The following is a 17,634-nucleotide window of genomic DNA, read 5'->3' as shown; positions in this document are numbered from 1 at the left end:
TGGCTGGGTTTTTAAGAGATTTGGAGGGAGGAGAAGGGATCGCGGACGGCTGGGTGGAATCGTGTTGCCTAAACTAATTGCAGGGTGTGGCTGAAGACGTCAGGTGTTGGTGAGACACGGCAGGGGATGTGATGGGGACCGTGGCATAATTCCGTGGGGTGTGGGGATGCGGTGTTGGCAGGGTTGGGGGTCGAGGCAGTGGGGGTGTACTGTGAGAGGTGACTCGAGTAGGATGAGTAGCAGAGTAATGTGCGGGGACGGTGAGGGTTTACTTACGGTGCGGTGCGCCGTAGTTTGTGTGCACTGAAAACGGTGGGCGCTGGGAGGCTGAGGATAGTTTTGGCTTGGTTCGGCACTGCTGTCTGATGTTTTGTCATGCGGGGCTGGGGGAGCGGTGGGTAACCCGATCTCCCCAACCTGAGCTCCTCCAGCAGTGTGATAAGTCAGCTGGAATGCACGTGTCGCCTAGTGCCCGGGTGAGTGTGGACACGCCCGCATTGTCCCAAGTGCCAGTGTGGCTTGGTAGCTATGAGACTCATTGTCACCTGGGGCCCAGGTGATGAGGAACGTACCGCTCGATTGTCCTGGGTGTTGTCGTTGCGTTGGGGGAGTTAATGGAGGGATATATAAGGGGGTAGCCAGTGTTATCCTATAGCACCGTTAAGGATGTTTTTTTTTAAATATCAAAGTACATGAGTGGGCCTCTCGAGGCTTGGGCTGTAGTATCAGTACCAGACGCTCCATTTTCAGAGCCAACACGATCTGTAAGTATTCGGGGAGATATCCCGAGTACCCTCCGAGTTTGGATTCTAACCAATCTTTTAAAGTTAACACTCCAAATAGTTTAACATGTAGGGTTTCGCGACCAGTAGTACTATCCATAATACAGGTATTTTTTTGGGTTAGACTGGTCTATAATACAGTTTTTTTGGATTAAACTGCGAACCCAAAAAATCTGTATTATGGATAACACTCCAAATTTATGATTTCCCCCCAATGTTTTTGCTTTCCAGACTACCCCGCCTGTTACTGTGCCCTCGTCGTTTTGTCGCTAGGAGTAAGGATCCACAAAACAGCACAATTTAGAGGCACTGCACTCGCTGATGAGACGCTATATGCAAAAGAACGCAGTTTGTACTGAATCAATGTTGCTGTAATTGCGTACTCCCAGAAGGCAGTGGGGTTGAGACGGTTGTCAAGAAATGTTGACTTAAAGCTTTCGTCACTGCAGGAATTAATATTTTTTGGATCTTTCGGTAAAGCCACGTAGATAGAAAAATAATGATAAAAATATCACGACGTTTCGATAGCAACACGAGCAATCGTCATCAGATGCGGCATTGCCACTGTTGCTGTTCACATTAACACAGCTGCTGCAGTGGCAGTAGTGCGGCATTGCCATGTTGCTGTTCACATTAACACAGCTGCTGCAGTGGCAGTAGTGCGGCATTGCCATGTTGCTGTTCACATTAACACAGCTGCTGCAGTGGCAGTAGTGCGGCATTGTCGCTGTTGCTGTTCACATGAACACAGCTGCTGTAGTGGCAGTAGTGCGGCATTGTCGCTGTTGCTGTTCACATGAACACAGCTGCTGCAGTGGCAGTAGTGCGGCATTGTCATGTTGCTGTTCACATGAACACAGCTGCTGCAGTGGCAGTAGTGCGGCATTGTCATGTTGCTGTTCACATGAACACAGCTGCTGCAGTGGCAGTAGTGCGGCATTGCCATGTTGCTGTTCACATGAACACAGCTGCTGCAGTGGCAGTAGTGCGGCATTGTCATGTTGCTGTTCACATGAACACAGCTGCTGCAGTGGCAGTAGTGCGGCATTGTCATGTTGCTGTTCACATGAACACAGCTGCTGCAGTGGCAGTAGTGCGGCATTGCCATGTTGCTGTTCACATGAACACAGCTGCTGCAGTGGCAGTAGTGCGGCATTGTCATGTTGCTGTTCACATGAACACAGCTGCTGCAGTGGCAGTAGTGCGGCATTGTCATGTTGCTGTTCACATGAACACAGCTGCTGCAGTGGCAGTAGTGCGGCATTGTCATGTTGCTGTTCACATGAACACAGCTGCTGCAGTGGCAGTAGTGCGGCATTGCCATGTTGCTGTTCACATGAACACAGCTGCTGCAGTGGCAGTAGTGCGGCATTGTCATGTTGCTGTTCACATGAACACAGCTGCTGCAGTGGCAGTAGTGCGGCATTGTCATGTTGCTGTTCACATGAACACAGCTGCTGCAGTGGCAGTAGTGCGGCATTGCCATGTTGCTGTTCACATGAACACAGCTGCTGCAGTGGCAGTAGTGCGGCATTGTCATGTTGCTGTTCACATGAACACAGCTGCTGCAGTGGCAGTAGTGCGGCATTGTCGCTGTTGCTGCATTGGTAGTGGTGCACAGCCCATGACCCTGGTTGCCGCTGATACACTTGGGGCACGCCCATCCCCAAACCTTTAGAAACATTTTGCTTTCAGAAGCTAACTCCTTTGTCGGATGACGACCGCGTGTGTTGCTAGCGAAACGTCATTTTTTGTTATTGTCTTTGAACTTATCTACGTGACTTAATCGAAAGACCCAAATAATATGAATTCCTGCAGTCACGAAAGCTTTAAGTCAAGATTCGTGGGGAATAATAGCCATTTTATGTACTTTTGAGGCATAAGCAATTAGGAAATAACACTTACTACCCAGGGACAAAAAAATAAATAAAACATTTGTTACACAGTGTTATCATTACATCGACAAGTAAGCAGATTACTTTAATAAGCAACAAGAAATACGACGCATTCTACATGTTAACCCTCATTTTATGTCAGTGAGCACTAAATATGTCCGTCTCGTCGAATTTCAATGTTTCGCATTATCCTGATTGTGTTTTATGCGGGGCCACCCCGTTGTCCCGGATAATTGAGAGTCGAAAACTCTCACGCCTGGGAAACATGTCAATGTGCAGGGCAAATCCATGTGACGCGTGCCCATCACGCCTGCTGAGTCATGCGGACAGCAGATCGCACCATTGACATATTGAACCGAATATGTGACGATATTGAGCTGGCAATGGTGCACAAGAACAACAGCCTTAACATAAAACACAAACATGAAAGGCGACGTTTTGGCCAATGATCCTTCTTCACAGCAAACACTTTGAGAGACGCTTCTGCGCCCGTCTGAAACGCCCTTCCTTCCGATATTTATTCGGAAGCCACTGGAGCTATGCAATAAAAAAAAACTACATTGAAAACTCGTTTTTTAAACAGTTTTGTGTCTGTTTAGTTTGTTGTCCTTTCCCCCGCACCTACGATTAGCACGGTTGGATAGGTACGGTGCGACAGAAGTTTTCCACACACACAGAGAGATTGGTTCAGTACCAGCAAACACCGGACCGAATTCGTCACGGAGTCTCATCGGCAGTCAGGCTCGCTTGAATCAATGCTGAGCAACTGCCGATCTCACAGGCAAAGGACTCTCTTTCCAATACGGGGTCCTTGTTCGACGCAACACTATTGAATACAAAACCAGAAAAATTATTGGCATCGTTACGGAGAATATAATAATGTCTCTGAATATAAAAATAATTATATATCTATAAAAAAACTATATTCTCACCTCCATCAGTGGCATTCACCCAGTGCCAAGTATTCGCACATTACGACTGCAGGGGAACCTGTTCCCTAAACATGAACATGGAGGGGATGCAAGATATTTTTATTATTAATAATTATTGTTCATTATCACTTTTACTCAACATCATCCGGACACGTCGCCAGTAATGTTTATGTTAAATGGTCAGGAAATGATGGGAGTGGCAGCCAAATCATGTGGACGCACCCAATAGTACATCAATTGAGGAGACGGAGCAATGGAATCAGAGTGCGTGCAGGCGCCGGGTGGATTATTACTTCTACATCGTGAGATGACGAGAGACGTCAACGTCTTGGAGAAGGCCTTCATCCAGCAGTGGCTTAATCCTGGCTAATGATGACGAGGCATGTTGTCGCGTGGTCTCGCGTGTGGTGAGAATGCGTGAGTCCGGCTGAGTCGCCTTTGAAAATGAAGAAACATGAGCTTCTTGGCTCTCAATGGCATTTACTCTGGCACTTCAACTTCTGAACTTTCTTCTGAACATTAACGTCGGCGGGATGAGTGGTGTCCCACTGCGTGCGATAGGCGCGGTGAGTGAGATGCTTGGCCGTGTGATGTCCCCGTGGGGTTATGAGGAGGATGATTCGTACGCTGGTTGTGCGTTACGGCATGAGCCAATGATGATACGGTGGTTTTCTAAAATGATAATGTCCACGACGCTCCATGTAACCCGCAACAATTAACGCCCGTTCCTAGGACGTACTGTGACTGGATTAATTGCTTGGACAAAAAATTGAGTGCAAAAGATTTTTTATCTTTGTTTCGACCTCATTTGGTGTTGCCGTATTCTGCTCTCTGTTCGTTTGCCCTCGTGTTTGGTGTCAGCTTTGTTTATGCCACCTTACATTAAATGTTGAATGTTACGCAATCGCATTTTACGCTCTTTTTTTTGCCGTGTAACCCAAATGTTCCTTAAAAAATGGACTCGAAGCAACAATAATAATGACAATTTCTAAAGTGCCCGTACCATGGCAAGCCATTAAAGTCGATGAGATCTTACCTAGTAACGAATTGGCGTGTTCTGTATACGTGACAAACCTTACTAATTGATGTGTTGGGTGGAGGGGGTGGGGGTTTAACGACACATCCCAAAAAAAACCCCTCTGTTATGGATCTCACCTGGGTTAAATAAATGGAATGAATGAATATGAGTCGGGGCGCATGGTCGCGAGAAGGTAATGGAGATGCGAAGCGGGTAACTTGATGCCCAGGTGGCACTTACGATGGACAAGATGCCAGGTGAGTTGTCGATGAGGATGGTTGGTAAGGCGGGCGGGGTGTTTGCCGGGCATGGCGAGTAGACTCGTACGGACACGCGTAGGGCAGCAGTGGATGGCAGTGAGATTAGCAAGTAGCGAGGGGGTGGGGGGGGGAATAGTCCAACAGCCACAACAACATTCTTACATAAAACCCACAATATCTTGCGCACTCTTTTGCGCGGCGGAGGATGACTGCACCGTGCGGTCTCCGTGTGTATAAAAGGGGCGCAGCTCACACGCTGCCCCCCCCCACCACCATCGATCTCTGGGCTGCAACGACTGGCAAGGCAGGACACGGCAGTGGCATTAATTCATAATTAGTCTCAGAGTGAGATAAAGAAAAGTAGCAATGGCAAAGCCACAAGTGTTTTTTGAACTGACTGCCGATGGTGAGGCGCTGGGCCGTGTCGTCATGGAGGTAAAGACCAAAGGTTTTGTTGAAGATGTACGGAATGCGCATGTTTTGTGCTAGGTGTGCCCAGCCTTGACAACATTTGACCAATGCATTACACGGACTAGGTTCGTATACGGTACACGTTCTTATGTCTGTGCGGGCTGTCGCGCGGTGGTTTTTTTTGCACTTGCCTGTGATCACAATAACTTGGGTTTGATGCCTGGTCATGATGCGCAACACCACGTGGCAATTGGTGACAGGCGCCTGTCACTGAACGTGGAGTGGACCTTCAAGGTTGACTCAACCTAAAATGAGGACCAGGTGCGATGATCAGGTTGACATCAACACGTGGGAGACACGGGCGTGGCGCCGGCCACATGGCACAATCAGAACCTAACAGGCGATCGCGAGTTCTATCACCAGTGCAGGTCTTTTTTCCTGGATTCTCAAATTTGACGAGGGATTGTCCCAGAAATTATGTAGAGCTTTCAGACTTGTACGTACCGCAGTATTTATTAAGCAGCCGACGCATTGGTGGACCTGCACAATAAATATGCGCAATTTTCTCATCACTGCAATGTTTTTTAAAAATAAACTGATCTCACTGAGTCTAAATCTGCCAGTCAATGAGTCAAAATCTACCAGAGTCAACTGAAGACGTCGGCTTTCACGACCAATATTATTCACTAGGGTTTGTTCGGGGGCGCCTGCCGTGCCCCTCACAACCATTTACGGCCTTCGGGAAGGAAAGTCACGAAAACAACTGCACACGAACGACGCATTCACACAAGCACCCGATGCTCCGTTTTGAAGTTTTTAAATGAAACATCTTTGAATTGTATTATGTTTTGAATTCGATAACTTTATTTCTCCATTTAAAGCTCATATCGTTTTACATCTTGAAGACTTAATTGAAAACAACATTTCGTGTGAATTTTGCAAATCAGTCTAAAGGTTAACGATATATTACAGGCGTTTACAGACGGGATACAATGGATTTTAAACATATTTGAAGACCTTTGTCAATCTACTGCTGGATAAAAGCCTCCCATTACCATACTTCACCACTCTGGTCAAGTGTGGGTTGACGAAGGGATGGGAAATAGGATTTGGTTCGGATGTCACCCACCACTTATTTTAGCCCTGGCTGGGAATCAAACTCAGGTGACTTTTGGACCGCTGATTTTCTTCCAAGTGAACGTACTTTACAGACTCTAGGTTATGAATGTTGTACATGCGATGCGTTCTGTTAGTTTATGCTGGTTCTAAAGTCACCATGTACGGTTCATTTTGCATTGTTTAGTTCCTGTTTGTTTCTGTAATCAGGTTTCTTTGGCGTAGACAGGGCCCCATCGAAAATTGTGCACGCATTCCCCAATACGTTTTATTCTGTGCCACATTAAACTTCCATTTAATCACTTTTCGTAAATGAATAATGTGTTCAAAATGTGTCCTGTATTATTATGAAAATAACAATTAAATACAGCATCGTTAAATCATATTCAAATAAACAATACATTTTAATTCACATTTAGCAATACAATATTATACAGTACTCTGAACCCATGACATTGCGTGCATTTCTCTTGTGAAAGAGACAAGCCTCCACTTGGCTTAAAAAACATATGACACTGTGCGCCACGGTGGCGAGATGTTAACTCCCTCGCCTGGTATACAGGAGGTTGTGGGTTCGATCTTGACCCTGACGTCTGCTGTATGTTTGGAGTTTGCGTGTCTCTCTTCCCGTGGTCGCGTGGATTTTTCTCTGGGTTCTTCAGTTTTTCCATCCACATTTAGAAACATGCTTTTAGTGTATTTGGCTGCCATAAATTTCCACATGATAAACTACTTCGTCCAGCTATCATTTGCGGCCAGGTCACTTCTGAAAAAGAGTTCTATAGCTCAGTGGGCCTTACCTGGTCATATAAAAAATTGTTCCATTTAGGTAATGATTCGCAACCATATGTGATTTAATTGTCACAAACCGATTCTTGTTTGTCTCATATTTATACTATCATTTATATTATTTAGTGATTATTTTCTGCCATGTTTGTACAGTTTTGTTTGCTCGATTAGCCTAAATGTAAAATTAGTTTAATTGATTTATTTGCGATTAAAAAAATTCTGAATTGTCAGTTATACGGGGTGGAGCGTTGCTCATCTCCTTGGGTGAAACTACAAATTCCTATGTCTGGGGAAAGTTTATCCAAAAAACAACCTACTGCTGACTTCCATAAAAGTGGTAGTAATTTTATTAACCCCGGAGGAATGATGAGTTCAACCAGGATTTTAACTCGCAGTCTTCCAGCTTTTCAGTTTAGAGTTTTAACCGCAGCAGCAGCAGCACCGCCTCTCTGCTCCCTACCACCTGGTAAGGAAAACATAATCAAAATCTAAAGCATCGTTTTTGCATTGCCTGTATTTGCATTGGTTGAATACATTAACGCCTGCTCTGTTGTCAGAGAGGGCAAAAAGCCAATCCCCCCCCCCTCATCGTTTTGACACTGGCATAAAAGGTCCCGTAGATACGTCATTTGCATTATTTCCCCCCTGGTTATGAAACGTCCACGAGTGACACACAAATAGAGTTGCAGTCGATGCCATTTGTCTTGGGAAGCGCGGGCGGTAACCGCCCCTACCCATGGCTTGGAACGTGGCCCAGGGTCTGGGTGGGTTCTTGCCAAAGACCCTCTTCGCCTCGCGAAGCTATTTTTTTTGTCTGAGTTTGCAAACCGCTGCGAAGCGCGCCCACCCGGTCGTTGCGTGATGCACGAACGCGGCTCGCTTTGTCTGCCCACACCGGCTAGCGTTGGCATCTTTGCCAGTGGTTGTGAGCGTTGCATATTGAACGCACATGAGTGAAATATACAATTGAAGCAAAAACAGGCTTGTGGAAAAATAAAAAAAACTTAGAGCCATTGAACAGACATCAAAGGCAGTTTGTCGATTACTTGGCTTCCCTGGGACAATTCCAAAAATATATAAAAAATAGTTAATAGTAAAATTGTGGGAGCAGAGAGAACATTTGGTACTGGACTGCACATGGCAAGTTTGTCGTTTGTTTCTTTATCATCGATACTTCATCTTGAATAAGCGAACCTAAGAACATGATTATCTACATTTCTTCTTGCAATTTGAAAGTTACATAATTGTTCTCGGTTACATATACGTACTTCCGAAGGGTTTAATGTCATTTAGACTTTAGTCGTGCATTGGCAAGTTTCACCAAACTGATCATGTATTCGATAGCTATTGGAAATAAACGCGAGTGGTAACTTACACTGTAATGTATGGCCATGCCCTGTTTAGTGTGTGGGGGGGGGGTCTGCGAGTTTTTACCAAAAAAATTTATTGAATGAACGAATGATGACGCGCCTACCGCATACACATTGGATCTGCAAATAAAAACTGTGAAAGGTAAACCTGGCATATTTGCGACGCTTCCATTGCAAACCGTTATGTTTATCAGCACAGGTGTTGAGCGAGTCACACCTGGCAGTGTGCAGAAACGGCGCAACACAGTGGGAGCATTCTATTCGTTTGCTCAAAAGTGTCCCCGCGAGAATGGGATCATGAACACGCCATTGCCGTGCCTTCGAATAGAGACCGAGCAGAAAGCTGCAACGAAAACTTAGAGGCAGGCGGTTATTTTAAGCCGCTACAAGTTAAAATTGTGGCTTTCACGGTCGACTCCGACCAATCATCATTCCTCCAGCATCGCTAAACGAGCACTACTTTGATGGAAATCACACGTGGAGGCACTGACCTCTTGACACGTGACTGTGCGTGGAGTTTCCACCACTCTCTTGCCCGAGAGGCAGCACACGAGGCAAGTGCTGCCCGATGCTTCTGTTTTACAGCCACCTGGGTAACAATGCGCTGTGTGTGTGCGCGCGCGCAAGAGGCTCTCTGAAAAAGGAATGAACTTCAGCTGGGTGTGGTTGGGGGCGCTGTAATTCAATAAAAGCTGACGGAAATAAAAGCGGCGCTTAGCCAACCAAATAAAGGGACCATTGCGTGAGCATCTCGATCCGCCAATGAATCGTTGGCATTGACTGCATGTTGTTATTGATCGTGCTCAATGATTTGGCCACAACGGCGCCTGACGCCGCTCCCCGCTCTTACTCTTGAACGGGAATTTGTTTAAGTTTAAATACCTGCTTGTTGGTTCATGCATTCAGTTTACTTGCTCTTCGGTTTATAACCGCGGGTTTCATGCGCACCTGCCATATGGAACTTTTGAGGCCGGGGTTAATCGCTGTCACATTACTTGTGAACTTAATAGGAATAAATAGGGCTGCGGATGATAGTTTTTTGTGTTTGTTGCGGACCCTACAGCGAGGCTGTGAGGTAGCCAGGAGATGACAATGCAGAAATTGATTATTGAATACGTCTCTGCGGAGTGTCGCATTTTGTTGCTTCTTATATGTGGACTTTCTATGGGTTACCCCAGCTTCCTCCCACACGCAAAAAAACAGCGGAGCTGCAAATATAATCCGCGCTCCTCTGTGCAGCAAATCCAACATTCATCAGGGCATAATTTTGGGAGGTTTTTTCCGGATAAAAACTCCTAAAAATATATATTTTAAACTGTTTTTACATGTATATTACATGCACATTTATACAGGGTTCTTAATTTTTTAACACTTATATGGGACTATCAATTTTAATGGGAAAAGAACGGATAATACACCGCAACATGATAACAAATGTATGTTAATAGCATAAAAAAGTCAGAGTCTCCACTTGTTCTCCATCACTGTCAACACGTGCCTGGAATCTTCTCCAGGTGGCCTCCAGAGCCCGGAGGCACATTTATTGTGGTGTTGTTGCAAATTCTCAGAAGTGTTGACATTGTTTTGAAGCCTCCTGTGAAGAGGCGCTACGATAGCAAAATGTTAACTCCCTCGCCTGGTATACAGGAGTTTGTTGGTTCAATCCCGACCCTGACACCTGCTGTATATTTGGAGTTTGCATGTCTCTTTCTCTGTGGTCGTGTGGATTTTTCTCCGGCTCCTCCGGTTTTTCCCCTTCACATTTAGAATCAACTTTCGTTTAGAGTATTTGGCTCCAATACATTTCAACATGACAAGGCACTCCGTTGAGATATCATTTGTGGCCAGGTCGCTTCGGAAAAAAGAGCTACATAGCTCAGTGGGCCCATTCCTGGTAAAACAAAAGCAAATATAGTTTAAAATTAGCATTACATACAAAGGCAGGAGGCACGTGTCGACTGCACAGGAGCGTCATAACAATGGGCAGCAGTTGGACGTCATCCTTCACGCGTGCGTCCCAGCTGACTACCACTTCCATAGTGCTCGGTGCACAGTCACGGATGCATGAGCGCAACCACGCATCCCCACCACTTGGCCCAGTGGGCTTGTAGGACCACACTTCGTAAGATTACGCGCACATAGAAATGTTCACAAAGCTTCTCTCTGTCCAGATTCGTGTAAGACACTTCAGAATGTTATTTTTGGGAAGCAGCACCGGGGGACTGACTCGAACCGAGGGTCTCAAGTGTGCTGACTCAGTGATCTAACACAGACGTATTTTATTAGCCGTCTGAGCCACAAAACAGCATCATGTTTATGGTCATAAAGTTGTGTCTGATGTCAGCTTTATGACTGGTGTGATATTGCATAAGCAGTCGTTATTTTAGAGCCGCTTGCACGCTGCAATTAAATTTGGTTTCTTTTCAAAAGAGTTAGAGGACCTTCAACTGCCGGGCGCGGGACACTATCCAAGCAACTGCAGGTGCACTCTCCTCTTGGCATCTATCCGGCCTCCTCCACCACAAATCTCCGTTGCAAGCTCCTCCATCAAGCACCCACCATCAGAGCTCTCAAAGAGCTGGATTCAAGCCCATTTTGCCACTCGGGAGTAAGCGGGGTTTTGTGCAACAAACTTGGATAATTTCATGCGGTAATTAATGCACAAAAGAGGCCCGTGCTAAACAGATTGGGATTTGTGTTTAATTTGGCGACACGTGTCCTTTACTACGTGTGTCCAATCAAGTGAACCCTAAGTTTGCACCAGAGGGCAGACTGTGAGGCCTGAAAAGTGGCTGTCGACAACGTAACGAGTATTCGACACAATGTGAGTCACACACAGGATTCTGCTTGCACAGCGAAGCCACGAATCTACCAAGGAGAACGAACACTGTTCAAACACACATTGAGGTTGTTATTATTAACGTGCATTTGTGACGTATTTGTTTTAAATTATTTATATTTACAGTATATAATATTTTAGAATGGATAACGCCACTATTTAAACACATATTAACATTATTGTTAATATGCATTTTCACTTTATTGTTAATAATATTGTTAATATGCATTTTGTGACGTGTCTATTTTTTTATATAGCCAGTAAATGATATTTGATTTAAAGTGTGTTAGTGGTCTGATGGGGATTGGAGGGGTGTGGGTGGAGCTCATCACACGTGACTGGGATGTGGCGGGTTCAGAACGCGTCTGGGGACCGACCCGGGCCTATCGTTCCCCCAAGGGACTTTCAGTTTCAGTTTCATTTATTTGGTATAGCCCTGTGAGCCATTCGACTCTTGAATCGGGTGCAACCGCAACAAACAAAAAACAAAAACATGAACAAGAAAACATCTTAAAGTGACTACGCGCAAACAGAAAAATCCAGGAAAAAACTGCAAAGTCTTCCAAAAAAAAGCACCGTACACCAACGCTGTGTGCAAAAATCCCAGTGGGATGCAAGTCAAACAACAACAACAACCACAAGACAACTTAGATTAAAGCCATCATTCTAACTCCGTACTACAACAAACAAACATGGCCAAACCAAAAAACTTTTCGAATCACAAAAATAAAGCCATAAGCAAATCGACGACCACTTTCTGTCAAGTGACCAGTGGTTGCCCTACACGTCAGGCTGGCTCCCACCGTGGGAATGTGTGGATTTCCACCACCGCCGACTGGGCTGCCAATGGAAATGAGTGCCACGGTTCTGCTCGTTTGGGCAGGCAGACAACGCACGCACACACAAATAACTTCAGTCGCTAACAGATAGTGGGACGAACCTCTTAACGGAGGCGCCCTATGATTAACTGTTGTTGTTGTTGTTTTTAACGGATAACAGTTGCACAGCAAGTTCTTCGATGTTGTGTGCAATACTGTCAACAATCGATAACAAATCAAATAGAATGCTGATTTTTTTAATCACGGACAATTATCTGAAAGCTCGGCTAACGCACAGCATGGCCCCTAATATCACTGCTGAGTCATTGCTCGTAAGAGGTTTACTTCATATAACCTACACGGTGTGAGATTTGCAATGACAAGCTGCTATATTAATAAGCAGCAAATATGTTGAAGTATAGTGTATGTCACATGCGGGATGTGCATGTTGTTGTGGTTAATAAGAGTGTGATGGGAGGGTAAACGAGACGAGCAATGCCCACTCCATACCATAGGGGCATTTTAGCTTCCCGTTCCTGAGCAACGTCACGAAGCCAGCAACAAACAGCACCATAGAAGTTGTAGTTGATATGAGAGTTGAGCGGCGATGTTCAGAGTCTGGGAAAGAGCCGACGAGAAGGCATTTCAAAGTCGACCAGTGGGAGGGGAGAAGGGGAACAAGAAAGGTATTGGTTTGAACACCGCGTGGATGAGACAACACAGTCGGTATGTGTGTGTAGGTACTTGCGTCGAATTCGACTGTTTGTCTCACTTGGCTGCATACCTACAAATCTTCCTTCGAATGTGGCATCGAGCAGTAGACAATGATGTCTACATCTGTCTGTATTGACAACAATACGCATTCTCCAATAAAGCACTTTGGAAACGATTGTTAAAATAGGTTGAAGCACGTGACCTTGCACCCTTGGAATGCATTGGATTTTGCCTGGACTCTTAAGAGCCGAACAAATGCAATCTTTCATTCCGGGAAATGGTGGGAGAAACTTCCCAAGCTTCGTCTGAGTGGCTTCCTTGTTTAAAATCAAATACATTTGAAAAAAAAATGTATCCACACTGTATAGTGGGCAAGGAGCCCAAGGGTGTGGCATCCCTCTAACCTCAATGGAGCTCATGCACAGTTATGGCTTTTGGTATCATAAAAAAAACATTCATTTGTATACTGCAATACACTCCATAGCACACGTGGAGATTTTTTGTATTTCAGAAATGTGTCGTTTATAAAAATACGAATTTATATATTGGCAGCTGTCTGCATACTCACCTCCGAATTAGCACGGTTGGCTAGGTAGGGTGTGAAAGAAGTTCAACACACACACATAAATACGTCACGTGGCACATATCTGGAGTAAACATCAATATTAACAGATTGGGACCAACAGAGTCATACGTGTCATTTCGGTGCGTGTTTACACGTGCAGGCACGAAAAATAACTGGAATCTTTATGCAATCTAATTATAGTCGGTTAACTATCCCAATTATGATTTAAATCATTCATAATCGAGGTTTTTTGGGTTAGATCGAATACATATATAAATGTGTCGTTAAAACCCGCCACCACCCGACACAGCCAACTAGTAAGGATTGTACAACATTTACAATCTGAGTTCGACGTTTCGCCGTTAATTACAACTAGCTTCATCAGGCGACAGCCAGATTTGTTGTTGCTTGGCTTTCAAACACACCGGTGTGCTGTACTAGTGACGAATTGCCATGTTCTGTTTGCGTGACAACCCTTACAAGTTGGCTGTGTCGGGTGGTGGCGGGTTTTAACGACACATTTATATATTTACGCGATCTAACCCAACCCCCCCCCCCTCTATTATGATTTAAATCGTCAATGTTGGGATCGCTGGTGAAACTGTACACACAGTAAAACCCTATATGTTGTACTCACTTTGTATACAGTGTTGCATATTAAGGGCCGTAACAGTGTATATATTTTTTTGTAAACGTTACATTGAAAAATGTCGCGTGAATTGTAAAAGCAGACGTGTGCTCGTGTAAAGCACATGAGGTCCGTTTCCATTGATCCCTGAGTAGTTATCATGTGATTAATGTTTCGCTTTCTTCTCCTTTTGCTTTGCAGCTGCGGGCTGATGTTGTGCCCAAGACTGCAGGTAAGGAACGGTCCCACCTTGCACATTAGGTATGTGAGTGTGTGAATGTAGTGCAGTGAAAAAGTTGCTGCACGACCACACCAGCAACTAGCAGGTAAGGCCCACTGAGCTATGCAGATCTTTTTCAGATGCGACCAGGCCACAAATGATAGCTCAACGAAGTGGCTCATCACGTGGACATTTAAAGCAGCCTAAAACTCTAAACGCGTGTTTCTAAATGTGGAGGGGAAAACCAAAGGAAGACCTGGAGAAAAATCTACACGATTACGGGGGGTGAGAACACGCAAATTCCAAATTTACGAACCCACGCCCGACTGCATACTGGGCGAGGTAGTTAACATCTACGCCACCGCGGCGATCTGGGCCATGCACACCAGTGGCAATTGATACCTCTACTTGGTCCGACCCTCCTCTAGGTTGATTCAGCCTAAATTGAGTACCTCAGAATTGTTTTTTTACAGGAGGAAACCGATGAGCTACAAAGCCATTTTTCACAGATGTCCAGTGGGGGCGGTTAAGAAGGTTACAACATCAACAAAAATGGCAAAAACCACGATACGAGTGCAAAGTATAGGAAAGGTAAACAAATAACTTAAACATATACAAATACAACTAAATTATTAGTAGTTATCTTAGCAGGTAAAGCCCACTGAGGAGTACCTGTTGCAGTCAACACCAGTAGGAAACAGGCCAAGTGGCAATGCGTGCGTGTTGCGGGCTGTATCACTCGCGTGCGTGAGTTATTGTGGCCTTGCAGGCGCTAACAGCACCTTCAAGCATTGGCCTGCAGTCCACATGGGGATCTGCGTGTGTCGGTTGTGTAGTATTTGGAGCTTTGGCATAGCAAGTTCGATTCTCTGCCCAGTAAACTACCAGTTGCAATTGGTATCTAAATTTGGTCTGGGTATCCACTAGGGCAAATCGGCCCATTGATGGGTAACACGTGTGACGGTATCATGAACATACCGCGCTACCAACTGCGTGTTCACGAGTAACATCTGTCCCGAATTCTGTGCGTGCTGCCCTGTTCATTATGATGCCATGTTGAAATGTGAAAGTATCATTGTCCTAGCGAAATTTGGGATGCTGCCATCGATGTGATTTACTTTGTACAATGAAGTCCTCGTTGTACTCGATTGACTCCAAATGGATGATGGGCTGAGTCAACAATGTCCGACCAGGATTAGAATTTGCAACCTTCCACCACAGCGATGAAATGTGCAGTGGACACCTACAGGCTATCTGCCCCATAGATTGTGATGATGATGACGACGATGACCACCACAGTGGCACGTGACCCCAAACAAGTTCAAGGTTAATTTGTTTAGAACTCAGGTGAGAACTCAAAGAGACCAGGACAGTCTCAAACACCAATCACAGTACAATTACACTATATTATAATATATATAATAATATATATTGGGGGGGACATATCCCCCCCAATATTCAAATATGCTCAAAATGTCCCCCCCAATTTATTGCTATAAAAAAAATTACTATGCTATGTAAGTAAAAAAAAACAATTTTCTAAACCTTGGCCACAATATCTGGATTTGTCTTCATATAAATAAATGCATATATTTCTGTTTATATGATTGTGGTTATGGTTGTACTTTATTAATCCCTAATCTCTGCCATTACATACAATGAAACAAGAAAATGTAAAAAAGAAAAAACAGAGCAATGTAATATAATACACTATTAGACATTGTCAAAAATAAATAAAAAGTCCATCCCATGTGTTAGTGATTTTTTTATATTTTAGGCAGGAAATTAGTTTTCAAATTTAGATATTTTTCTGGGATGGGACCCCCAGACCCCCTGGAAGATTTGGTCCCCCCCAAGGTTGATTCCATGGCTACGGCCTTGATTTAAATAGCTCATTTTCACTTCGTTGCTTGTGCCATGCGTCATCTTTAACCAAAGGGACGCCTTCTGAATTATATTAAGTGCAGCAACGTACCACGCCTGGCCCAGGGCCAGGGGTGAGTGCTGTTCTTATAACTCGTGTGCCGAAAGATTACGTAACTGTCATCGCAGACAGATTTTGCAACCAGCGCGCAAACTCGGACCATATAAAAAGCTGCACGGTCGCGACTGACGTTGCTGGGACTTTAATGCCCCCAATTCTGTTCGAATCTGAATGTCCAGATCGTCGCAGGAACTGAGCTATTCAACTCTGTGCCGGCTGTCTCCAATACAAGCACGATGACCGACCACTTGGCTATCTAGCCCACCTGGTGTAAATAATCAGGCCTCTTATTGTTGTTTTTGTTTTAGTACATTCTACCGCGCTCGCCTGTTTTCCATTGCAGGTTTGAAATTAAAATCAGGTGAGCAGAGCCGGGTGGGGGGGGGGATCAGTGTTGTAACTCGTGGAGGGCATTTATAAAATATATATAATGAAAGCCGGAGTGTAAACGGCCGCACCTTCTGGCATTGAAACAACCCGCCCGAGCCACCACACCCTTGACCGCACCCCACCACTCTCGCACGCACAGACACACACACGCACGTGTCTGTGTGCGTGCGTGGGCATTAGCCTACATGTGTGTGCCTGTACGATATCCTGCGGGGGGCTATGCCTGTGCGCGTCTCTGCGTATCACAATGCCCCGCGTGTCCCCACGTGGGCTTTGTGTGCGCGGTTGTGCGCGTAAGGAGCGGTGAAGCAGTGGGTTCGTGTATTTGCTGCGCCGCCAAGCCGGCAAACCCAATGTTCATATCCTGTAAAAATTGAAATACATCGGCGGCAAGTGTTTTTAGTACCTGTGGTGGTCCTCCTGTAAGTTGGCTCAGCCTTAAAACGAGAGTATGTGGCCTGATGCGGAGTGTACACGTGGTTGCTGTCTAAACCAGGGATCGGCAACTAACAAGAAGAGCATTTTTTTTTCGAATTAGGTGAAGAAAAAAACCCGCAATATTTGAAGAGCCGCAAAATATCTGAATAACGTAACGAGGCGGTCCTTAACGAGCCGCATGTGGCTCTGGAGCCACAGGTAGCTGACCCCTGGGCGATAGCGCAAATACAGCGTGGCATCGTGCTGACGACACCAAGCCAAAGTGCTCATGAACAGCACTTACACCAACACTCTCTATAGGCTGTATGGAGATATTTGTTGGTGTGTGTGTACGGAAAGCAATGTTGTGATGGTGAGTGCCCTATCTTTGATCTCGGCAACTCCACTCGCAATCAGAAGATCTTTGTGAGTTCAAAATCCCGAGGGAAATCCACATTGGTCGTCCTATTGAGAGACTGGTCTCTT

At 45.2% G+C, this 17,634-nt stretch overlaps 1 protein-coding gene across 1 annotated transcript in view; it reads left to right on the top strand.

Moving 5' to 3' along the window:
- Window positions 1-5,148: 5,148 nt before the first annotated feature.
- LOC144724435 (peptidyl-prolyl cis-trans isomerase-like) overlaps window positions 5,149-17,634 on the top strand; it is a 30,249-nt gene continuing 17,763 nt past the window's right edge. Inside the window, exons 1-2 of the mRNA XM_078603556.1 lie at window positions 5,149-5,322; window positions 14,339-14,369. Of these exons, the coding sequence (XP_078459682.1) occupies window positions 5,254-5,322; window positions 14,339-14,369 (100 nt within the window). The 5' untranslated portion in view covers window positions 5,149-5,253. The remainder of the gene's footprint in view (window positions 5,323-14,338; window positions 14,370-17,634) is intronic.

The sequence above is a fragment of the Lampetra planeri genome, chromosome 20 (assembly GCF_965212315.1).
Source record: "Lampetra planeri chromosome 20, kcLamPlan1.2.h2, whole genome shotgun sequence".
NCBI lineage: Eukaryota > Metazoa > Chordata > Hyperoartia > Petromyzontiformes > Petromyzontidae > Lampetra > Lampetra planeri.
The sequence above is the reverse complement of the archived record's forward strand: the minus strand, read 5'-3'. Positions and strand labels throughout refer to the sequence as shown.